This window comes from Biomphalaria glabrata, chromosome 4 (assembly GCF_947242115.1).
Source record: "Biomphalaria glabrata chromosome 4, xgBioGlab47.1, whole genome shotgun sequence".
In the NCBI taxonomy this organism is placed as follows: Eukaryota; Metazoa; Mollusca; class Gastropoda; family Planorbidae; genus Biomphalaria; species Biomphalaria glabrata.
In genome coordinates, this window is record NC_074714.1 from 41313671 (window position 1) to 41339287 (window position 25617).

Below are 25617 nucleotides of genomic sequence, written 5' to 3' on the forward strand. Positions count from 1 at the left end.
AGATATTCCCAGGGCGAGAGTCAAGTCGGCCAGCACACACACATGAATCTCCTTAGTCCACACTGTGTTCGAATTCTACAGGCAAAATACACGAAGTATTAGGACTTGGAAGTCTCTTAGAGGAGCAGCACAGTGGCAGAACGACAAGGCAGAAGCGTTGTTTGGACCATTTGTGAATGGGGGAGGGAAGAAGGGGGTATCTTGGTGAATGTTTACATAATCGTTTTTTAAATGCATAAAAAAATGTTCACTCAGAGCTCAAGAGTCAAGGGGACTAATTCAGCTTATACCACCACATCTGTCGAGTACGATTTCTTTTCCTTGTTTAAGAAACTAAACAAAATAATTAATTACCAATTGGTTTTTTTTTTCATTGATTCTTGTGTTGTCAGGTAAAAGAAATAATTATGCAAAATTTCAGCTAAGTCCGAGATAGGGTAAGGGAGAAATAACGTGTACACAACTTTTTACCACACAGTTGATATAAGCTTTGTAATAATAATCTCTTTTCAATGTATCAAAGCAAAGGAAATATGTCTTTACGAAGTATTGATATAGTGACACGTGTCAATATAGATATGACAATATTGGTACTTTATCAGATCACTGGCCATAGGGTTTTACAAAGACTGCCTGACGCTCCAACCCTTACCGGGTACATTATTGGTTCAATAGTAGTCTTTTACTTTATATATGTGTGCAGTGTGAGCTCAATAGTAGTCTTTTACTTTATATATGTGTGCAGTGTGAGCTGCGTGTATTTGGTTTGTGTGATCTGTGTGCTTTAAGAGTGTGTTTTGTGTGTGTGAGTGAATCTATCACCTAAAGCTACAATCCACTTTTATATTTGAAATTACTCTACTGAACCACAATGAGGTCATTGGAGTTTTCCTAATTAAACAGATTGTCAGTTTGTGGAGTTTATGTACTAATTAATTAAAAGAATTGAAAGGAAGTTCCTAAAGACTGGGGCCAGGGAATCTAAAACAAGTTCATTAGACTCACTAAACGTGTGCTGACAAACGTCTGGGCTGTAGAAGTCTTAATTAGACACGTTTTCTTCTTTTTTTTTAGTATTTGTTTCTCTATGAGAGCAGGGGCGCAGCTCGATGGTATATTCTCTCTCTTACAAGTCTAGACTCTCCTGTGTGGCTGAAATCTTTCTGTCAAGTCTCTAGCTTCTTACTTTGAGTTGAACTTCGTAAACGTCATTAACTACAAGTCACTTTTGGAAAACGAAATTCTCAGGTATATCTTTTCATTCCTGCTGGGTTAGTAATGGTCATGACTGATAATATGTTGTGTATATATAGGGAATAACATCATGTTTTAAATACAAAATGTGTTTTTACATTGAATAAGAAAAAAAAATTAAAAAGTCAAATGTTGTTAGGCATGTTAAGAAACTGATATAGACATATACTGAGCATGGTTAAATAACGCGGCTGAATGATCAAACTTGCCGAGTGTTTTATTCTTAAAAAACATTCACATACGGCAGTGTGTCCCAAACTTTTGACCTACGTGTACCCCTTTTATAATTTTTGGAATGCTGAGTACCCCTCGCCCCCCCCCCTTTTCACACCAATTTAATTTATTAACAAAACATACTAAATGGGTATTTAAGAAATCAGCTTGGTTAATGAGGTTTCACGCGTACCCCCTCCAAAGTCTTCACGTACCCTTAAGGGTTCGCATACCGACTTTGGGAAACACTGACATACGGTAAAGACCTACACTGGCAATGCAGACACTAACAACAGAAGTATTGTCTGGTTCCATTATACAGACCACTCATGGGCACAAACCTCTGCATTCTAATAGAAATTAGTTTAGAAGAAGAGTCCTGATACTTTTGTTTGATTATGAAAACTACAATATCCACATAAGAAAAAAAAATTAAAAAGTCAAATGTTGTTAGGCATGTTAAGAAACTGATATAGACATATACTGAGCATGGTTAAATAACGCGGCTGAATGATCAAACTTGCCGAGTGTTTTATTCTTAAAAAACATTCACATACGGCAGTGTGTCCCAAACTTTTGACCTACGTGTACCCCTTTTATAATTTTTGGAATGCTGAGTACCCCTCGCCCCCCCCCCCTTTTCACACCAATTTAATTTATTAACAAAACATACTAAATGGGTATTTAAGAAATCAGCTTGGTTAATGAGGTTTCACGCGTACCCCCTCCAAAGTCTTCACGTACCCTTAAGGGTTCGCATACCGACTTTGGGAAACACTGACATACGGTAAAGACCTACACTGGCAATGCAGACACTAACAACAGAAGTATTGTCTGGTTCCATTATACAGACCACTCATGGGCACAAACCTCTGCATTCTAATAGAAATTAGTTTAGAAGAAGAGTCCTGATACTTTTGTTTGATTATGAAAACTACAATATCCACATAAGAAAAGAAAAGAAAAGTTTGCCACCGTAGCTGGGAAGGGATAAAGTGATTGACCCCCAGAGCGTCAGAGTGACAACCGATTGTTGAAGTAGACCTTGGCTCGCTGACCTCTTAGCCTCCGTCCAGTTGGCCCAGTCGATCTGTGTCCGATAGGAAACAAGACAAAGGACAAGGAGATGGAAAAAACCAGGCTGACGGTAACGGGTGGACATCACGCGACAATATCCCAACAGAGGACCATCTGATAAGCAGAGGATATCAGAACCCCCCAAAAAACAAAAGCATTAACAAAAAGTTTGCAAACTTGGTTTAGAAACTCTCACGCATAGGAACTGCGTTCAACAAACATGGCCAGTGCAACACTAAATAAATGAAGAGATGAACGTGTAAACAGCGGTTCAGTTCAAGAGCATAGAATAGTGTCTACTTAATATAAAGTCTACAGACTGAGGCCTGTAGGGCTACACTGAATAAACACTAGCCGTGGGGCAAAGCTCTTGTATAAAGCACAGGGTTTGAATTTTACATGGCGACAAGAACTCAAGTGAATGAATATCGAGATATATCCGACGTTTCAGATCTATGTATATCTATTTTCTTTTAAAAATAAACTATATAGGACTTATTTTTTTTCAATACGCACAAACTCTGGTGCGGCCCCTGCCGGTCAGTTGTAATCATATGTAAAACTGCATACAAATACATAATGTGTACTGTTTTAAATTGCGGATAAACACGAATAGCCTTTTAAGTTTTGTTGAAAAGAATAATTTATTGTGAGTGCATACTACATGCATAATTAGTTGTTGTTTTTTTTTAAACAGAACGCAATGCAATTTACAAAGTCATTAGACATTTGACCGCTGTGTACTCTGTCCATTAGAGTTTTTAATCTTGATTTAACAATGGTAGATCTATATGAGTATTAAAAAAAGTTTGCATATTAATTGTACAAAAAAATAGCGGTCTATTTTAGATGACCTTATGTAGACGTCTATAGTAGATGACCTTATGTAGCGGTCTATGTTAGATTACTTGATGTAGCGGTCTATTTTAGCTGACTTTATATAGTGGTTTATTTTAGATGATCTTATGTAGCTGTTTATTTTAGATTACCTTATGTAGCCGTTGACCTTATTTTAAGCAAATCACTTTTCAATAACGCTTTTAGTTTTTGACAATATTGACAAACAGCGCAACACTAACAGCGGTTTTCTCTACGAAGACTTCTACAATTGAATTAAAGCGTTAGTTTAAAAAACAACATTTCAATCAGTGCAGGGCAAACAGAAAAGTTTATAAGGCTATTTTTTTTTTGTTGACATTACAAAAAGCAGCTCAAACACATAAAGAGAATAACAAAATGCTCAATGGGGAACAATGATATGGCCATCAAGCGTAGTCGAAGTAGTCGACTACACGAGTAAGTTTCCGGTAAGCCCTTAATTAAAATGTTCCAGTCGTTGGTATGTAATCACTAGTGACAGCACCGCGGCTCTAAGGCTCATCAGTTGATTCCAGAATAAGCCGAAAATCGATTACTTTATTTCTATGCTTGCGTAAATAACACCAAACAAATAAATTGATCGATGTAGCATCAGATAGCCAACGTCGTATCCTCCAGGATGGGCGTGTCTCTGGGGGAAGGGGAGAATGGGACGGGGAGACGAGATAAAGAGAGGAGTCGCCGATGACGGTGGGGGAGTCGTGAGGAGGTGGTGTAAGGGGTGCCAGGTGAAGCGATGGTCAAGGCGGTTGAATATATAAATGAGTACGCCTATAATAGGTTGGAAATATTGGAAGATGGTGTCACAAACAGAGAGAGAGAGAGAGAGAGAGAATGGAAGAGGAAAGAGAGAGAGAGAGTCTAAGAGCCCTGGACAGAGCGGGCCTTGGAACCAGTGGGACATCAGTCAAGTCGTTACACACACTTTAGCTTAGACAAATGAGTCCGTATATAGAACAGGGTTAAAGCGGGTGTCAGGAGTTAACCACGATTTTCGGAAAGCCAGGCGTCGACTGGCATTTAGTTGACTCTTAAACAGCGTTGTGTTGACACCCCAACTATGTAAACGCCTCTGTGTGAATGTGCGCGCGTGTTTTCCATTCCTCACGTCCAGCCAAAAAAAAAAGTGTTTCCGAGAATTGATTTCTACGCTTGGACTTAGAAAGTGGACTGGAAGAAGGCTCTCTAAGGTAATAGCCCGTGACGGCTGTGTGTTAGGCCTGATGCATTTAGGAGCCATCAGAACAGTCTGAATAAAGACAGCTTACATTTTAGATTCAACGTAAAACTATTTTATGAAACAGTAAAATAAAACATAAATCTATTTTATCAAACAGCAACATAAAACATAAATTTATTTAATGAAGCAGCAACATAAAACATAAATCTATTTTATCTAACAGCAACATAAAACATAAATTTATTTAATGAAGCAGCAACATAAAACATAAATCTATTTTATGAAGCAGCAACATAAAACATAAATCTATTTTATGAAACAGCAACATAAAACATAAATCTATTTTATGAAGCAGCAACATAAAACATAAATCTATTTTATGAAGCAGCAACATAAAACATAAATCTATTTTATGAAACAGCAACATAAAACATAAATCTATTTTATGAAGCAGCAACATAAAACATAAATCTATTTTATGAAACAGCAACATAAAACATAAAGTCAATTTTATGAAACAGCAACATAAAACATAAAGTCTATTTTATGAAGCAGCAACATAAAAAATAAAGTCTATTTTATGAAGCAGCAACATAAAACATACATCTTTTTATTACTACTATTAAAATAGCTACTTTCTATACCGATATGTTTTTCGTAAGGCTAGATCCTTATCAAGGCATAGTGGCAATGCCTTCGATTCAGCTGATTAAGGATATAATATTGGATCAAGTTTCAACATGGAATCTTATCAAAATTATTGATGTAGTTATTGCGGCTTCTTATACTATTACATAATGTAAACTATTATTAGCTGTTAACATGAGTTTAAATAGTGCAGGAAGTTTGATTAAGTTATTTAGTTACGGTCTCCTTTCATTGGATACACCGTTAAAAAAAATCTAGCCAATTAAGCTCAACATAAGTAGCCCAGTTTCAAGCTGTCTTAGTATAATATTTTATACAATAGTAATGATTCATATTAGTTACAATTTTCATTTTAAAAACCTATATAACACATAACTACAGAGAATATTATGGTGATAATAAAAGAGTTACAGGTCATCCAGTTTAAAATACATGATGATATGTTCTCTCTCTCTCTCTCTCTCTCTTTCACTGTCTCTTTCTCTCTCACACACAGACAACTATTTTCTTAATTGTTTGCTTCGAAAGAAAACATCAAGTGTTTCCCAAACTGAACCCTACACAAACATTTCTCCATCGCAATACAAAGTTCAAACGTTTCGGAACTCTAGGAGCTGTGCTCTCATACCGTCCAGACATTTCAGTCAACAATCTTCATTGTACACTTGGCAGGTTTAATTCATGTCTATATACAAATATGTTTTTCTAAAAGAAACATTTTCTTCCTGGTGTAATAATTTGTACATTTAGAATCCCCCCCCCCCGTACACACATACACAGACACACACAAAACAGGGAGGTGACTGTGAATGAATGAAAAGTAAGAGAGAAAAAGATGAATGAAAAGTGAGAGAGAAACAAATGAAATGAAAAGTGAGAGAGAAAAAGATGAATGAAAAGTGAGAGAGAAACAAATGAAATGAAAAGTGAGAGAGAAACAAATGAAATGAAAAGTGAGAGAGAAACAAATGAAATGAAAAGTGAGAGAGAAACAAATGAAATGAAAAGTGAGAGAGAAACAAATGCATGAAAAGTGAGAGAGAAACAAATGAAATGAAAAGTAAGAGAGAAACAAATGAAATGAAAAGTGAGAGAGAAACAAATGAAATGAAAAGTAAGAGAAAAACAAATGAAATGAAAAGTGAGAGAGAAAGAAATGAAATGAAAAGTGAGAGAGAAACAAATGAAATGAAAAGTGAGAGAGAAACAAATGAAATGAAAAGTGAGAGAGAAACAAATGAAATGAAAAGTGAGAGAGAAACAAATGAAATGAAAAGTAAGAGAGAAACAAATGAATGAAAAGTAAGAGAGAAACAAATGAAATGAAAAGTAAGAGAGAAACAAATGAAATGAAAAGTAAGAGAGAAACAAATGAAATGAAAAGTGAGAGAGAAACAAATGAAATGAAAAGTAAGAGAGAAACAAATGAAATGAAAAGTGAGAGAGAAACAAATGAAATGAAAAGTGAGAGAGAAAATAATGAAATGAAAAGTAAGAGAGAAACAAATGAAATGAAAAGTGAGAGAGAAACAAATGAAATGAAAAGTGAGAGAGAAAATAATGAAATGAAAAGTAAGAGAGAAACAAATGAAATGAAAAGTGAGAGAGAAACAAATGAATGAAAAGTAAGAGAGAAACAAATGAAATGAAAAGTGAGAGAGAAACAAATGAATGAAAAGTGAGAGAGAAACAAATGAAATGAAAAGTAAGAGAGAAACTAATGAAATGAAAAATAAGAGAGAAACAAATGAAATAAAACGTTAGAAAGAAACAAATGAAATGACAAGTAAGAGAGAAACAAATGAAAAGAAAAGTAAGAGAGAAACAAATGAATGAAAAGTGAGAGAGAAACAAATGAAATGAAAAGTGAGAGAGAAAATAATGAAATGAAAAGTAAGAGAGAAACAAATGAAATGAAAAGTGAGAGAGAAACAAATGAATGAAAAGTAAGAGAGAAACAAATGAAATGAAAAGTGAGAGAGAAACAAATGAATGAAAAGTGAGAGAGAAACAAATGAAATGAAAAGTAAGAGAGAAACTAATGAAATGAAAAATAAGAGAGAAACAAATGAAATAAAACGTTAGAAAGAAACAAATGAAATGACAAGTAAGAGAGAAACAAATGAAAAGAAAAGTAAGAGAGAAACAAATGAATGAAAAGTGAGAGAGAAACAAATGAATGAAAAGTGAGAGAGAAACAAATGAAATGAAAAGTGAGAGAGAAACAAATGAAATGAAAAGTAGGAGAGAAACAAATGAATGAAAAGTGAGAGAGAAACAAATGAATGAAAAGTGAGAGAGAAACAAATGAAATGAAAAGTGAGAGAGAAACAAATGAAATGAAAAGTAAGAGAGAAACAAATGAAATGAAAAGAAGAGAGAAACAAATGAATGAAAAGTGAGAGAGAAACAAATGAATGAAAAGTAAGAGAGAAACAAATGAAATGAAAAGTGAGAGAGAAACAAATGAAATGAAAAGTAAGAGAGAAACAAATGAAATGAAAAGTGAGAGAGAAACAAATGAAATGAAAAGTAAGAGAGAAACAAATGAATGAAAAGTGAGAGAGAAACAAATGAATGAAAAGTGAGAGAGAAACAAATGAAATGAAAATTGAGAGAGAAACAAATGAAATGAAAAGTGAGAGAGAAACAAATGAAATGAAAAGTGAGAGAGAAACAAATGAAATGAAAAGTGAGAGAGAAACAAATGAATGAAAAGTGAGAGAGAAACAAATAAATGAAAAGTGAGAGAGAAACAAATGAATGAAAAGTGAGAGAGAAACAAATGAATGAAAAGTGAGAGAGAAACAAATGAAATGAAAAGTGAGAGAGAAACAAATGAAATGAAAAGTGAGAGAGAAACAAATGAATGAAAAGTGAGAGAGAAACAAATGAAATGAAAAGTAAGAGAGAAACTAATGAAATGAAAAGTAAGAGAGAAACAAATGAAATAAAACGTTAGAAAGAAACAAATGAAATGACAAGTAAGAGAGAAACAAATGAAAAGAAAAGTAAGAGAGAAACAAATGAATGAAAAGTGAGAGATAAACAAGTGAATGAAAAGTGAGAGAGAAACAAATGAATGAAAAGTGAGAGAGAAAAAAATGAATGGAGGGTGGGAGAGAAACAAATGAATGAAAAGTGAGAGAGAAACAAATGAAATGAAAAGTGAGAGAGAAACAAATGAAATGAAAAGTAAGAGAGAAACAAATGAATGAAAAGTGAGAGAGAAACAAATGAATGGAGGGTGGGAGAGAAACAAATGAATGAAAAGTGAGAGAGAAACAAATGAAATGAAAAGTGAGAGAGAAACAAATGAAATGAAAAGTAAGAGAGAAACAAATGAATGAAAAGTGAGAGAGAAACAAATGAAATGAAAAGTGAGAGAGAAACAAATGAAATGAAAAGTAAGAGAGAAACAAATGAATGAAAAGTGAGAGAGAAACAAATGAATGGAGGGTGGGAGAGAAACAAATGAATGAAAAGTGAGAGAGAATCAAATGAAATGAAAAGTGAGAGAGAAACAAATGAAATGAAAAGTGAGAGAGAAACAAATGAAATGAAAAGTGAGAGAGAAACAAATGAAATGAAAAGTGAGAGAGAAACAAATGAAATGAAAAGTGAGAGAGAAACAAATGAATGAAAAGTGAGAGAGAAACAAATGAAATGAAAAGTGAGAGAGAAACAAATGAATGAAAAGTGAGAGAGAAACAAATGAAATGAAAAGTGAGAGAGAAACAAATGAATGAAAAGTGAGAGAGAAACAAATGAAATGAAAAGTGAGAGAGAAACAAATGAAATGAAAAGTAAGAGAGAAACAAATGAATGAAAAGTGAGAGAGAAACAAATGAATGGAGGGTGGGAGAGAAACAAATGAATGAAAAGTGAGAGAGAAACAAATGAAATGAAAAGTGAGAGAGAAACAAATGAAATGAAAAGTAAGAGAGAAACAAATGAATGAAAAGTGAGAGAGAAACATATGAATGGAGGGTGGGAGAGAAACAAATGAATGAAAAGTGAGAGAGAAACAAATGAAATGAAAAGTGAGAGAGAAACAAATGAAATGAAAAGTAAGAGAGAAACAAATGAATGAAAAGTGAGAGAGAAACAAATGAATGGAGGGTGGGAGAGAAACAAATGAAATGAAAAGTGAGAGAGAAACAAATGAAATGAAAAGTAAGAGAGAAACAAATGAATGAAAAGTGAGAGAGAAACAAATGAAATGAAAAGTGAGAGAGAAACAAATGAAATAAAAAGTAAGAGAGAAACAAATGAAATGAAAAGTAAGAGAGAAACAAATGAATGAAAAGTGAGAGAGAAACAAATGAAATGAAAAGTGAGAGAGAAACAAATGAAATGAAAAGTAAGAGAGAAACAAATGAAATGAAAAGTAAGAGAGAAACAAATGAAATGAAAAGTAAGAGAGAAACAAATGAAATGAAAAGTAAGAGAGAAACAAATGAAATGAAAAGTAAGAGAGAAACAAATGAAATGAAAAGTAAGAGAGAAACAAATGAATGAAAAGTGAGAGAGAAACAAATGAAATGAAAAGTAAGAGAGAAACAAATGAATGAAAAGTGAGAGATAAACAAATGAATGAAAAGTGAGAGAGAAACAAATGAATGAAAAGTGAGAGAGAAACAAATGAATGAAAAGTGAGAGAGAAACAAATGAATGAAAAGTGAGAGAGAAACAAATGAATGGAGGGTGAGAGAGAGAGACGAAAGCGAAGAGGATGAAAGAAAACAAATACAACATTGTAATGGTTCAATCAGAAATAAATGTCAAGATTCCAAAACTAGAGCAATGTTCCGTCCGCTAATCAACAATACATCTGAATCAAATCAACCTTTTTCATCCACACACTGCATGTGAATTACATCAACATTTCAACATAACCACATCTGTATTTCATCTGCAATGCACAATACCACATCTGTATTTCACAAATGATCCCAATGTCCAGAAACATTTGGGGAAGTAGAGACACAAATAGATGGGGGAGGGGGGAGGAACATGTGGTGATAATGGCACGAAGAGAACAAAAAATAACTTATACATAAATGTGTTCAACATGATACGGTAACAATTGTCTGCAAAAAACTCAAATGGCAATTAAAAATTCGATCATTTTGATATTCTCCAAATAAGAAAAAAAAATGTATCCTAACAGATTGTCCAATTAATTTTTATTGAACAATGCATATGAAAAGACAGTCACTGACATAAAAAGAATAACACGGTGACCATAAAGCCTAAACACTTGTCCTAACTACTCGTGTGTGTCCTGTCGTGCTGAAGTTGTGTTCCTCCCTCGTTAAATTGCAGCCAGGAGGGTCTTAGACCAATACATCACGTTCCCAGAGACCGGTCTTTAGACGCACGTTTAGTTGAGAAAATGTTCAAGCCCAGACTAACAAGCCCACAAGACGGCAGCACCCACTTGAAATGTATTATCCAGTCCATCTATTGGCCAAACAGTTGTGGCCGCGTATCGATCGAGCTCAGTGCCGAAATTTACAGGCCGTAATAGGTGACATAAAGTTAACGAACCGTGTCGGAGTGACAATAACGAGGCACTCCGCACAGGGAGAGACATGGGGATGTTGTAGCAAGCTCCAGGGATACGAAGAGATCTCCTTCTGAAAGTTGTTAGCTGAAAGAAGGTGTCCTAAGGTGTCTTCCATGACCGAGGATGTTACGCAAGCCTTTGAGTAACCATGGAGATTGTAAATTAAATCTCTTAGTAGTCTTATCATCAAATATTTTTTTGTGTGTATAAGAGAGGTATACAATAAAAGATGTTCTGAGCAATATTCAATGACCAAAGATGTTCAAAATCATACATGACCAACGATATTCAGAGTTGATATATAATAAACATGAAAAAAACCTTAAAAATACCTTTTTTTAAAATAAAAAGACAATAGCACCTTTATGCAACATGGAGAGCGATTGTTTTTCTCTCAATACTTAACGAATGTTTGATTAAAAAACAATGGAACATTTCCTTGCCCCCCCCCCCCATTTTCCCCGAGTAAAAATCCTGGTTAAGCGAATGTATAGATCTAGTACACTTTATAATATGCCAATGACAAGCAATTAGATCTAGACTTAGAAGACGGTGCGCACAATTTTGCTAAACATTAATTTATGAAACTCTTGAATCAATAAAGATGCTGGGTCTAGACAAATTTAAATTTATTCCATTTTTTACTTGAAAAATGATAACAGTCAACCTAGAGTGTTTCCCGAGTCGCCAACGAGCTAGCAATTCTTTTCTCAGCGTTATACATCAACTGTCAAATTTCTAGAAAAATCGTTAGAGCCGTTTTTGAGATCAACGTCCAGATTCCTCCTTCGCCCTCCATGAAGTTCTGAGTTGAATAGAGGTGTTGTAATGACAAAGAAAAAAATATGTAACAAAAAGAGAAAATGCTCCGCATAATATATAATAAATGTTTCAATAGAATATCTGAAGATTAAATAAAGCTTACATTTCATTTCCTAACTTTTGAAAATATTCTTATATAGGAGAAAGGAATATATCCATTAAATGGACATCTAGTTTTTAATATTTATTTCGTATGATTCTTGTGGATTTCTTTTCTAAGGCATCACAGGAATTAGCGTCACTGTCTACAAGTCATGATGAGCTGAGAGTTAGGTTGTTAACACAAAATTATATTCAACACAACATCAGAGTTTTACTTGCTAGGCAATGAGACTCAACTAGGTTGGACATAATAGTTCTATCTTATCTTATACATTACACAAGTCCGGGATAGAAAAGTGTATTACAGCCTAGTCAAGAATCTCTATGTGATATCAAGGGATGTGTATATCTTACTGTTATCGTTTATTAAATATGAAAATGGGCAAAAATGGAGGAAGATAATGTATCATACAAATTTAATATAGTTTTATCATCACTATATGTAATAAGTAAGGTTGGCTTACAGATACACACACACTCAACTTGTGACATTAAAACACTACCTGTCACACATACACACACACACACTACTTGTGACACATTACCTAATGAAAACACTACCTGTCAAACATAAACATACTATGCCTTAAACACACACACACACACAAACACACACTTGTTGCCTCACACACTTGCTGTCAGGGTTTAAGATAATATCACAATAATAGACAGCTGGTGATGAAGCAACCAATGGTTAACAACCGGTTCATTTTTGGCTCATTCTAAATACAAACGCTGGCTGAGGTACAAGCCTATGTGAATGTTTTAGTTATAGACACAATTATCCAGCTAAAATTTTAATCCTTACTCTAGTAACCTTAACCAAAACTTTTTTATTGATTTCTATTTTCAGGGTGAAGATATAGTTTATAAAACTTTAGAGTTAATAAAATTTTAAAACAGAAATTCAACCAATTGATTTTCTATAAAGATTTCACATGAAAATTTGACATCGAATGTGTCACCATAGCAACGAAGCAAAGCGATGAACGCCAAGCATTATTAATTAAATTATTGAGTGAACATTTTTAAATTTTATCTCTTGAAATTAATGGCAAGTGTGTATTTCATAAAAGACACTTCTAGGGTAGTCTATTTATAATTATAGCAGCCAATCTTCTCTATTAGCTGTCCAGCGCAAGTGAAGTGATTTTGATCTCCAAGCCTGTTTAGCTACTAAAGGACCCAAGGCTAAACCTCATCTTTGATCACTCTCTGGACTTATAGCAAGACAGAAGGTCAAAGCAGATAGTAATTGAACCGAAGAGTCGACTTCGTTCTTCTAACTGCTGTGGTGAGTGTGGTCTCATATTCACCACACTGCACCATTTGTGTCTTCTCTCCCTGCTCATTTCGCTGAAAGTCTTATTTCAAAAAGTGAAATACCCGCCCTTAAAGGCTGTACGAAATATTCTTCAAGAAGCAAGGAGATTCCTATTCAACTTCTGACACCCTCACGGCAGTCAAATTTTTGAAGGACTCCCTTCTGAGCTCAGCCTCTAGAGCACTTGAGAAATTCAGAATCATCTCAGTTTCACCTCTTCGGGATACCAGACACACGAGTCAAACACTGGAATGTTTCGTAGCCGTGTCCATTCGCAGAACGAGGGTCCAGCCCGGAGCGGTTACGTCACCAACAGAGTCAGAAGGTAAGGGAAACTTAAAGCATACAACATTCCTTAAAAGAGTTGTCGTCAATAGTCGTGTGACGTGTGTGTGTTTTCATCACTAAATTGTTGTTGTTGTTTCTGTCTATATAGACTATGTGCGTGCGTGTATGTGTGTGTACGAGTGATAAAGCGTAGCACATGTACTTTATGTATTGCACATTTTTTTTAAATTTGTTTCCATAAGCCACTAGTCACGTGTTTATAACATCCAGAATATGTTAAATCGCTGGTCTGAGGTGATGATGCTGATCCTTAGGTTCCAGAGTTCCATCATAAGTGACAGACCGAACTACTGACACTTTTCAAGACACAGTCAATGCAGGACACTTATACATTCAACACCCTTCCCTTTTTGTCTCAGATAAAAAGAATACTACACTAGCTCTAGATGTGTGAGTACCCTCCTGCAAGACGGGCCTTGTTAGATCAAGCTTCTCGACCTTTTCACGGATCCAATGGAAGCAATCATTAAATAAAGAGACAGTTTATTGATTCGCTTATCCCCTCTCACCCCCCCCCCGCCAGCACATATGTATACAACGTGACCACAAAGACTGTATTTGTTTTTTAGAAATATTTTTCAATGGCTCCTTTAAATACTATTACATATATGTATATATATATATACACACACACACACAAAAGGATTACAGGGAAGTTTTCTTTGTTTACAAACATTGGTAATGGCTAAGTACAATAAAACTTTATGTGCATACTCAATAAGATTGTATCATTTGTTTTATTGTGCTAAAAAGAGTTGCAATCGAGCCTTTGTACATCACTACTTGTGGCTATTGCTGTTCACTAAATTTACCATGAACTTGCAAGGAGAACATGAAACGTCAGTGCTCGGCCAACAATCGTAGCGATTATCTCCTGAAAAGCATTGCAATTGGCTACTTCTCACACATTCATTTACCCAAGATACCATAAAAATAGTAATAATAATAGTAATAGTTATAAATTAATAATAACAATGCCTTCGATTCTGAAGATTGAGGACAAGAGCAGTGTTTCAAAAGACTATGCCAACCCAGTTACGACCTGTATATTTTGCGACATCCACGTAATGTAGACTAACAGTTGTTCCCGGGTCTATTTAAGTTTTAAAACAAGATATACGTAGTCGTGAAATAATAACAAAGAAATATTTCTAATCCCTCGTTTTTTTTAAAATTATTATTAAATCCATTACTCGCATTCTATTGACAATGTCTATGTCAAGTGTTTTCGTTGACTTTGTGTTGACCAGAGCAAGAAGTAGATAACTTCCAATGGAAATCTACCGGAGAGGAGAGTAGGGAAAAGGAGGAGGGCTAGGTGTAGTGAGGAAATAAAACAGCCACCTTGAAGGGAGACAAGGGAGTGCAACGTAGAACTACTAACACATTTACCTCTAGTCGTTTTAAGAGGGGTTTGTTTTTAGTATTTTTTTTACAATGGTCAGGTGTTTTCCATTCTAGCGTTAATGTTTTTCTTTTATGTAGAGATCTTCTAAATCTTTTCAATTAATCGCAATGTTGAGAAAGAGAGAGAGAGAGAGAGAGAGAGAGAGAGAGAGAGACTCATTGTTTTATCAATGTTACACCTGATCAGGTTTTTTTTTATCTTCGATGTATCCCCTTCCATTAACGGACGTTTACACAGGGGGGCGCTGCAATAAGGTCAAGAGAGCTTCAAGCCAATGGAATGTTACGTAAAGCTTCTGACAGCAATTTAACAAGCCCATAATTTTTATATTCTTCCCACATGCTAATTCACATAAAGCTAACATGGCATCTCCGATAAGCAAAAGAAATGATAAGAACTGCACGTGAGGCTAGCACGAGGTGCCCCGCAAGTGGCATATCAAGCACTTGTCGGTTTCAATACCTGCACATAATGTTGGAGCTTACAATGAAAATGGCTCGCACTTAGAACAACGACATAAAACTCAAAACTTGTTACCCCACAGCAGCAAATGCAATGGCCACTGAAAGAGGAAAATACAAACAGCATGGTTGTACATGTATTCAATGAGTTCAAGAACATTACACAGTGGGATGTCGTGTGGTGGCTGCATCGTTTTACTATTTATGAGCTAGGGGTGATAATGGACATTGACTATTAAACCTGTATTGTCATTTTTTTCCCCAACTAACTAGTATATTTTACTGCTAAGTACATGCGTTGGCAGACTGTCTAATTATATATGGAGCAGCAAGCATCACCGAAGGAAAAGGCATATCATTCTTCCAAACAATTAAATGTATATATTGGACATGGTCTCTACTTTAAAACAATGAAATGCTGTAAGATAAAGGGTCATAACCAAAAGACATGCCAGAGAATTGTAATATACCCACATGGCCTGCAGCAGAAGGATTCTTAGCATCAAATGGCAGGAAAGGACTCCTGACACTCAAGTACTCCATAAAGCTGGTCTACAAATTGTGCATAACATACTAATGCGGTCTCAACTTCCATGGGCACGCCATGTTTCTGGCATCATAACGAAGCTTCCCTCCGGCCAGTTAAAGGCTAACGTATGGTGGGCAAAGAAAACGATTCTAGAAACACTCAGAAGAATGTCCATGAGAGACTTCAATAGCGACAGTCTCACGTAGGAGACAGTAGACTTTTGTGTATACATGGGGACATTCTCCGGATGAGAGTAAAAACAAATAACGAAAAGCTCAACCTAGGTAGCCCGACAAAGGTCATATTTGTTACCCGTTGTTCGTCTATCCACATTTGTAATCAAAATGATTTCTTGTGTTGTTTTTTAGGAATCCGCCTGAAGCCCATTCCAGCGATGTATATATGTATGTATGCATGTATGCGAGACTCAAGCGCTAGCCCCTAGCTTCACAAGTCATATAAACATGACCAAAACAGACATTTCACTACAAAGAATATGAAGGTAGTGAATAATGTGAGTGTCTGTGCGCGTGTCCATATCGATCACGTGATGGGCCAAGCTGTCGGAACTAATACACACGCACTGATGAGATGTGAATTCATGGGGATGGCTCACAGCTGGAGACGTGCTGGCCAAATAAAGAAACGGGACGCGGGGCGATAATTAGCTGGGCGGCATCTTCAGGTGAGGTGACGAGGTGAGTGCTGGGCCCTAGCATTATCTCAATACCAGAGAGATGCCTGCAATGCCACTCAAGTCTTATGTCAGCATAATACAAGATACATATAGTATGGACAGCGTTAACAAGTGGTTAACACTATCGCCTGGTTAGCAAGGTGTCCAGATAGATTGAACTTCACAAAAAAAATAAAAAAATAAACGGGATATTTTTTCCCCATTAAACCTTGGTTAGGTGGTACAGGTGTGATTCAGTGGAGAAGGATCTAGAGGTCTAGTTGATCTATAAATGATGTTTAATGGGAAGCCTGAACAAAGAGTGTCAATGTCTCTAGTTAAAAGCTATATCTGTGCGTGCCTGTGTGTGTATGAGTGATATAACATGTATTGCGCACAAAAATTAGGGGACAAGACTCATTCTTCACGCCAGAAAGAGTTATTCTTTCTTATGCGTAGATACCTATTGGGATCTAGAGTTTAAAAATGTGTACTTTGGATAAAAGTTTATTACATGTTATAAGAAATAAGAACAAAAATATTTATTGATTAAATACAATCACAGATATTTATCTAGCAGATCTAATTATAGATAAACACATCATTTAATCAACATTCGTCAATATTGATTAGCTCCCATATCGATGCTGCCACTTTATTATTATTATGAAAAAAAAATAATTTACAACACAATGTGGGGAGAAATCATCTTTGTAATATTTAGATACTTCGACCAACCTTCGACCATAGTAACTAGTCATTGACTGATATGCTCAATGAAACTATTGAGTGGTCTTCTTTGTGATGGGATTATTCGTGAATGGTCAGCGTGGAGGTATCTAATGTCCACTTCGAACATTTGTTTAAGGTAAACGAATGTTTGTAACCTATCAACAGGGCGGTGTGCGTCATTAATGTGTTTAACTGTTTGTTAAAAGGTTTGTAGAACCGAATACGAAAACAATTCCAGACGATACACGGGTCCATGCATAACTAGATCTAGATCTCGATCAAATGTTTCGCTTAGCTAAACATAGCTAGACAAACTTAAAGCTCAAGCAGCGAATACTTCTTCGTAGCTAGAACAAGAAGAACACGGCCCAAAGAACCAACCAGAACTTCTGGAATAGTCGCGAAAGAATCGAAAAACAAAAAGGTCGATAAATAATAGCATGTCAGAGAAAATTCATTTAGGTTTGTTTTTTTTTTCAGTCAAAGTTCGTCTCATCGCCATTCTTGTTCTGAGCACTGTCAAATAAATTAGGTTTTGTATAAATACTGTGTTAGTGTTATATATACATATATTAACTGTGCTTTTTGACTGGATTATATTTACCACCTTCACCTATCCCTTAGTCTGTTGGACCGTATGGGCACCATACAAGATATGTTGACCGCTTTCTTCATTCCTATCTGCGTTTTGCTTTGAATATAATGAATATAATCTATTTCAATGGCATTCTTTTATGTTGTCTTCCCATCGCTTTCTCTGTCTGCCTCTTCTTCTTTTTTCTGGTACTGTTCCCTGAATGAAAGTTTTTTGCGAGCCCTGAGGGCCTAGCAATACTGCCATTGAGTTTTAGTTTGCATTTTCTGACAGTAGTTATCAGGTCATCGTAAGGTCCGATCGCAGTACTAATCCTGTCTCTAATCTCTTCATTTGTGATGCGGTCTCTAAATGCGATACCTAGGATCCTTCTGCAGCATCTCAATTCCATTGCTAGGATCCTCATCTCTATTTCTGCAATCAGCGTCCAAGATTCGCAGCATATAAAGATTGGATTGTATTCAAGTTCAATAAATTGCTGTAATAAACTCGACGCCCAAACGTGTTTTTTCTCATTCAACGTGAGTCTACATGAAGTAGGAAGTTAACATTGAATGTGTGGCATGGAGTAGTATGGCAAAATATATGCTACTGGTCGTTGACTTATAGCACCCGATTGCTGGTAGACAACTATACCGCAGTAGGCGTATTTTAAAACTTGAAATATCTTGACTAACTTCTTTGTGGACAAAACTCAACATAACTCTTATTGCAATATAGACAAATTTACAAATTTTGCTCAAGATGAAATGAAATAAAATTTTATTTTAAACAAATCTAACAATCCAAACATGTCCTTACACTCTGGTGTTCTGAAGTCTTCTGGAGTACATAACACAGCTTACGACAGTGCTGCTTAGCTTGCATACATTAAATTAATGCCCTCTTTCTCTCTCTCTTCAACTAACAATAAATGCTTCCTTTCTATATCACCTAGGAAACAAACACATAGGCAAAGACTCCATAACACTACTACACACATCTTGACAGAGATAACACTACTACACAAATCTTGACAGAGATAACACTACTACACACATCTTGACAGAGATAACACTACTACACACATCTTGACAGAGATAACACTACTACACACATCTTGACAGAGATAACACTACTACACACATCTTGACAGAGATAACACTACTACACACATCTTGACAGAGATAACACTACTACACACATCTTGACGGAGTCCGCTAGATATTTGACCTTTGAGATGATCTTGTGAACATTTAACATATTCAACAATATTCTAGAGATTCCTATAAAACATTTCATCTACAGCAGGATCAGTAATTTAGTCTAGCGTCTAGTCAATGCCGGCAAAGTCATTGAAATGCTCAAAACAAGGGGAGTGCGCTCACTCACAGGAGACATCAGCAGTCCCAGAAATACCAAAAACTTTTCGTGGCACGCAAACAACTCAGCCCACAACAAGTTATTTTTCAACATAAAACAATTAGAGTCTCACGGCATTGCCTCCAATCCCCTCCCACACGCGCGCACAACTTGATCTTTCCATTTCTATCTCAGTCAGACCCAAATGTCCATTGACTTTATGCTGAAATATCGGGGAGGGGGAGAAATAACTATAAATAAATAAAAAAAAAAAGCTAAACTAAAGAAGGACAACACGAACTAAGAATGGCAGAGACATCTTTAGGGTTAATAGAAAACAAATATTTGTCAATTGGAACACAGACATTAGGGGAAGATGAGTGGAATGTATGGGGGGTGGGCCTGCAGCGTTCTTCTATGTATATATGTGTGAGAGAGAGAGAAACTGGCCTGAGTAGTGTTTGATCTGGAGTGGTGTTTTATTGCTTTGTAAGTGGAGTTTTAGAGAGCGTAGATTGGAGCTTAGAATGCGTAGATTGGAGCTTTAGCTGCATTTTCCTGTTTCCTCTAACACTGATTGTTAAGGGGAAAGTTATATATAAGAATTGTCTTTTTCTAAACCAATCCATTGCAATTAAAACATATAACGTAGACAGGATGATACATGTTTTATGTGACGTGTTTAAATCTTGTATAACTACAGGTCGTCTGTTGTTCATGGTCCCTGGATTTATATTGCAAACGATAATTGACTTTTATGTCCACAAAGCACCAGACTAGAACGCGGCTAACGCGGTTGAGCCTCATTGCCATGTTGTAGTCTGGTCAAGAGGATTTCCAGGGGAAACAACCTACATAAACATCAGAATAGCAGTTGAATAATTTTTTGGCACTAAGTTCAAGATACCATGTAAGTCAACCTTAACGCCTAATTTACTATACAAGAGGGCCTATATGGTAGAACAATTTAATAACTAAGGCGAATATACAATTTAAAAAAAAAATACACTACTTCCGCTACTACATAATGACTAAATCTCTACTCAAAAAAAAAAAAATTAATATTTAATATTTTTATAAAGTACTAGACATATATTACCCGCGACCCGCGGGTCTTTATTTGCGCATTACTTTCGATATAGTCACTGAGAGTGTTTTGTAAACAATTAAACGAAATAATAATGTAATAAGTAAAGCGAATGTGTCAATGTAAAAATAGTGTGAATGAAGCTATCAAATCAAAATAGCTAATAGGCTTAAATCCATTTTTTTTTCAAATTAAAACATTTGCTTGTAGGCCTACATATATTTGATTAAAATTTGAGATGAATAGACTAAATTTTCTATGTTCATGTGTTAAAGTATAAAGTAGATCTTGAGGTAGACATAGATCTAAGTCTACACTAATCTAGAGTTAAAAATTGGCTTTTATAGAGTTCATTCTGTGCTGTGCATGCGTGAACTTTTTTCATGAATCAATATAGGCCTATCTCAACACGGCTACGCAGCTTTAGCGAACAGCGAACGAATGTATTAAAAATGCTTTAGAAAAACAAATTTGAATGTTAATTTGATTAAAATATGAAATGAATGGACAATAATTAGTATGTTTATGTGTTAAAGCATAAAACTATCTTTGCGAAAAGAAGTTTTATCATCTTAGAGTTCAATACAAGTTTTAGACCTAGGCCTAGGAATAGACTCAGTAGAGAGATGTGTTAATGTGTAACCATTTGGTAATGTCTAATGAAAGAATGTTCGCCAGGAAATCTGTAGTCACACAGATATCAGGAACTAATTTATGTAAAAAATGCTTTTGAATAATCTAGTGGATTGGATTTAGATGTATGTTAAACTTAGCTAATGATCCTTTCACGTTATTTCTCTTTCGCTACGAAAATAAAATTAGTTTTGCGAAAATCGTTTTACCCGAAGTCGATACATTCTTATCTATTAAAAACGAAAAGAGCGATAGCTTTGTTAAATGAATGGGATTATAAAGTGAATAATTAAACGAAATAATTTTTAGTACGCGATTCATGAATGAATATAGATCTAGGCCTATCTCAACTCGGCTTCGCAGCTTTCGTAAGCGAGTGTAGCTTTAGAAAACCAAATTTGAATGTTTATTTGATCAAAATATGAAGTGAATGGACTTTAATTAATATGTTTATGTGTTAAAGTATAAAACTATCTGTGCGAAGAGAAGTTTTATCATCTTAGAGTTGAATTAGAGTCTTAGATCTAGGGATGGGATTATAAAGTAAACAATTAAACGAATTAATTTTTAGTACGCGATTCATTACGGTATTGTCTAATGAAAGAATGTTCGTCAGGAAATCTGTAGTCACAGATATAAGGAACTAATTTGTGTAAAAAATGCTTTTGAAACACAAAATTGAAGGTTAATTTTATTACATAATGAAATCAATGGATCTTCTTTTGTATTTTCATGTGTCAAAGTAAAAAACTATCTGCGCAAAGTGTATTTCTTAAAATTAGATCTAGGTCTAAATCCTTTCGATCTTTTCTCATGTCAACATTGTAGACATGGCCTAGATCCATAAAATACTATAGCTGTAATAGAGTCGGACAACTTTATTTTTTTTTTTAGGGTCTTAAGTTTGTTTTAGGGCTACGATACATACATTAAGGTCTAAGTTGGTACCCAAGAAACATTCCTGCCAAGTTTTATCAAGATTGGTCAAGCGGTTTTGATGTCTATAAGTAACATACATAGGGGCCTACACCTCACATTCTACTTTATAGTATAGATAAAGTGTGTGTGTGTGTGTTTGTATAGGATATATATATAGATATTTCAATGTAACTACAAATGACTATTGCATAAGAGGGATACAAGTGGTAAACGAATGGTGAAAGTCAAAGAGACTATCACTGACTAGCAAAAGTTTTGAAGTGAAATGAAAGATAATTTTCAATCGCTCGGCATCAAGTTATTTCATATGTAGTTTCATATATAAAAGAAAGAAAGAGAGAGGGGAGAGAGAGAGAGAGAAAGAGAAAGAGAGAGAGGACATTACAGACAAATGGAAAGAGGGGGAAGAACTGATTACAGTCACACCACGTCTACCACGTTCGTTACAGAGTGACCCCCCCCCCTTTTTGTCACAATGAAATGTAGCAGCCAAACCAGATCTTCCTTTATGTCTACCAGTAAACACTCTCTTTTCCAACGATCAGACACTAACAGGTCAGGATGGTTGCAGCGGTAACTGTGATGTAGAAATAGTATTCAGCTAGTCACTGCTTGAAGCCAGGTGTCAGTAATCAATGGCTGGCGTGCAGTGGATGACACGCGAACAAAACTTTGTTTCATTTCATCGCTCCAGAAAAGTACGCATCAAGTGCACGTGTTTTCAAATTACCTTCGTGCGAGTTTATGGTGTAACTATGAGAAATGGGGAGCGGATGTTTTCGGTTGTGTAGGATGAAGAGTTTCTAATGAAATCACGAGGTGGTCTGTCGTAGTTGAAATGAATTTAAAGGACTGGTGCGACAGTTGAAGAGAAAACAAACCATAGACGAGAGACAGTAGAGACATGTATTTGCCGTGAGTTAAATTTGGTTAAAATTATCATTTCATCTTGTGTTATTACTATTATCTCGTTTCAAGTTGAATCTATGTATATTTATAAATAGAAGATAAATTCAAAATTGTTTCCTAAATGATCTAATACCCCTACATCAGTTAGTTGTCCTCTATGTTTGAAGCTATAAAACAAAAAACGGAACAATAACACGTCATTTCAATATAAAGGTGTGTCATAAAAAGTCTTACATTTAATGTCTACATATTGAATCCTTATTCAAATGTAAACAATATTAAGGCACGGTGGCTGAGTGGCAAAGCGTTTGGCTTCCGAACCATAAGTCCCAGGTTCGAATCCTGGTGAAGATAAATATTTTCTACTTTCGTGATCTTTAGGGCGCCTATGAGTTGGGGAAAAGTAAAGGAGGTTTACATCATCATGTACATGTATTTTCTTTGTATTTCCTGGGCACTCAGGGAGACAAGCAGTAATTAACACTTTACCGATTACTTTCGGTGACAATGCTATTCACATCCATGCAGACATTAAAGACCCTCAGTACTCCACACTCTAAAATCAATGCAAGACACTGAATTTTTTTAAAATCTATCAACACGCACACACACACACGAAAAGGTGTTGAGAAAAAAACTAGGCTTCTCTTCTTAAGAAGCAGAGAATAATATAAGCTTTTCCAGTGAATTGCGGCTTATACAGGAGGGATAACTAGCCGACTGAGTTTTCCGGGATTGTGTGCCCCTGAATCGGGCTAAGAACTGAGATGGAACCTTGTCGTTATGTAAGAGAAGAGAATGAAATAGAGGCAAGAAGAAATTGGTGGAGGGGGGGGGGGAGGGGGGATTGGGGGGGGGGGCTCAAGAAGAAGAAAAAAAAATAAGGGAATGAATCGTCACGTTTTCAAGAGCTGAAAAACTAACAGGTTGAATCTGGGATTAACTTTCAGTGGGCGTGTCAACCCAATAGGGAGGAGAGGGGGGGGCTTGTCCAACTTGTTTCAATCTAATTGTGTAAATAATTCTTAAAAGACTTAGTTTTGTTTTTTTTTAACGTCAAGAACATTCTCCTAGTCTCTTCTCTCAGACATTTTTCTTTCAAAAATATACCCGTCAATATTAGATTTTTTTTGGCTTGTCCCATCCGCCAGTACTATGTATTCCCCAAACTCGTTTATCACGTATCACTACTCCTTCTATCTTGTATTCCCCAAACTCGTTTATCACGTATCACTACTCCTTCTATCTTGTATTCCCCAAACTCGTTTATCACGTATCACTACTCCTTCTATCTCGTATTCCCAAAACTCGTTTATCACGTATCACTACTCCTTCTATCTTGTATTCCCCAAACTCGTTTATCACGTATCACTACTCCTTCTATCTCGTATTCCCAAAACTCGTTTATCACGTATCACTACTCCTTCTATCTCGTATTCCCAAAACTCGTTTATCACGTATCACTACTCCTTCTATCTCGTATTCCCAAAACTCGTTTATCACGTATCACTACTCCTTCTATCTCGTATTCCCAAAACTCGTTTATCACGTATCACTACTCCTTCTATCTCGTATTCCCAAAACTCGTTTATCACGTATCACTACTCCTTCTATCTCGTATTCCCAAAACTCGTGTATCACGTATCACTACTCCTTCTATCTCGTATTCCCAAAACTCGTTTATCACGTATCACTACTCCTTCTATCTCGTATTCCCAAAACTCGTTTATCACGTATCACTACTCCTTCTATCTCGTATTCCCAAAACTCGTTTATCACGTATCACTACTCCTTCTATCTCGTATTCCCAAAACTCGTTTATCACGTATCACTACTCCTTCTATCTTGTATTCCCAAAACTCGTTTATCACGTATCACTACTCCTTCTATCTTGTATTCCCAAAACTCATTTATCACGTATCACTACTCCTTCTATCTCGTATTCCCAAAACTCGTGTATCACGTATCACTACTCCTTCTATCTCGTATTCCCAAAACTCGTTTATCACGTATCACTACTCCTTCTATCTCGTATTCCCAAAACTCGTGTATCACGAATCACTACTCCTTCTATCTCGTATTCCCAAAACTCGTTTATCACGTATCACTACTCCTTCTATCTCGTATTCCCAAAACTCGTTTATCACGTATCACTACTCCTTCTATCTCGTATTCCCAAAACTCGTTTATCACGTATCACTACTCCTTCTATCTCGTATTCCCAAAACTCGTTTATCACGTATCACTACTCCTTCTATCTCGTATTCCCAAAACTCGTTTATCACGTATCACTACTCCTTCTATCTCGTATTCCCAAAACTCGTGTATCACGTATCACTACTCCTTCTATCTCGTATTCCCAAAACTCGTTTATCACGTATCACTACTCCTTCTATCTCGTATTCCCAAAACTCGTGTATCACGTATCACTACTCCTTATATCGTTTCCATCGTTTTATTGTGTTTACCCAACCGACTCGCTTCATACTATACACACACTTGAGATAAACGTTTAGCTAAACAGTGTTTACATTGCTCACTAGTTCTATCCGAACAATACATTCTATAAATGAGCAGCACCTGATTATCAAAGATTTAATCACTTGTGGGCTTAATGGCAGTCTCACACAAGAGGTACAATGTACTGAGAACCTTCAAACATAGACCGAAAATAAGGTATAGAATATAGAACTTTAATAAATAGTAACATTGTTGTCTAGGTAATCATCTATTAGGACGTCTTAGTGTGCAAGCTATGCAAGACGGGAGAAGACGGCTAACCAGGTTATTTATGTTATATTCTGTACGTGTAAGGGAAGATAAAGTTGTTTAGTGTTAGACTCAATCCTCTCGAACACCTTGGAGAGATATTCACGTAAGTCAAACGT

At 35.7% G+C, this 25617-nt stretch overlaps 2 protein-coding genes across 5 annotated transcripts in view; one reads left to right on the forward strand and one right to left on the reverse strand.

Moving 5' to 3' along the window:
• Window positions 1-25617, reverse strand: part of LOC106052640 (integrator complex subunit 13-like) — a 190973-nt gene that overhangs the window by 80726 nt on the left and 84630 nt on the right. The window lies entirely within an intron of this gene.
• LOC106052614 (FMRFamide-activated amiloride-sensitive sodium channel-like) overlaps window positions 4082-25617 on the forward strand; it is a 94902-nt gene continuing 73366 nt past the window's right edge. The window contains exons 1-2 of one of the 2 annotated variants that reach the window (XM_056025591.1): window positions 4082-4613; window positions 12601-13396. Coding sequence is in view for 1 of the 2 variants with exons in the window: in XM_056025590.1 (XP_055881565.1) it covers window positions 13323-13396 (74 nt within the window). In the remaining variant the exon portion in view is untranslated. The remainder of the gene's footprint in view (window positions 4614-12600; window positions 13397-25617) is intronic. The other variant, XM_056025590.1, reaches the window with a different exon arrangement.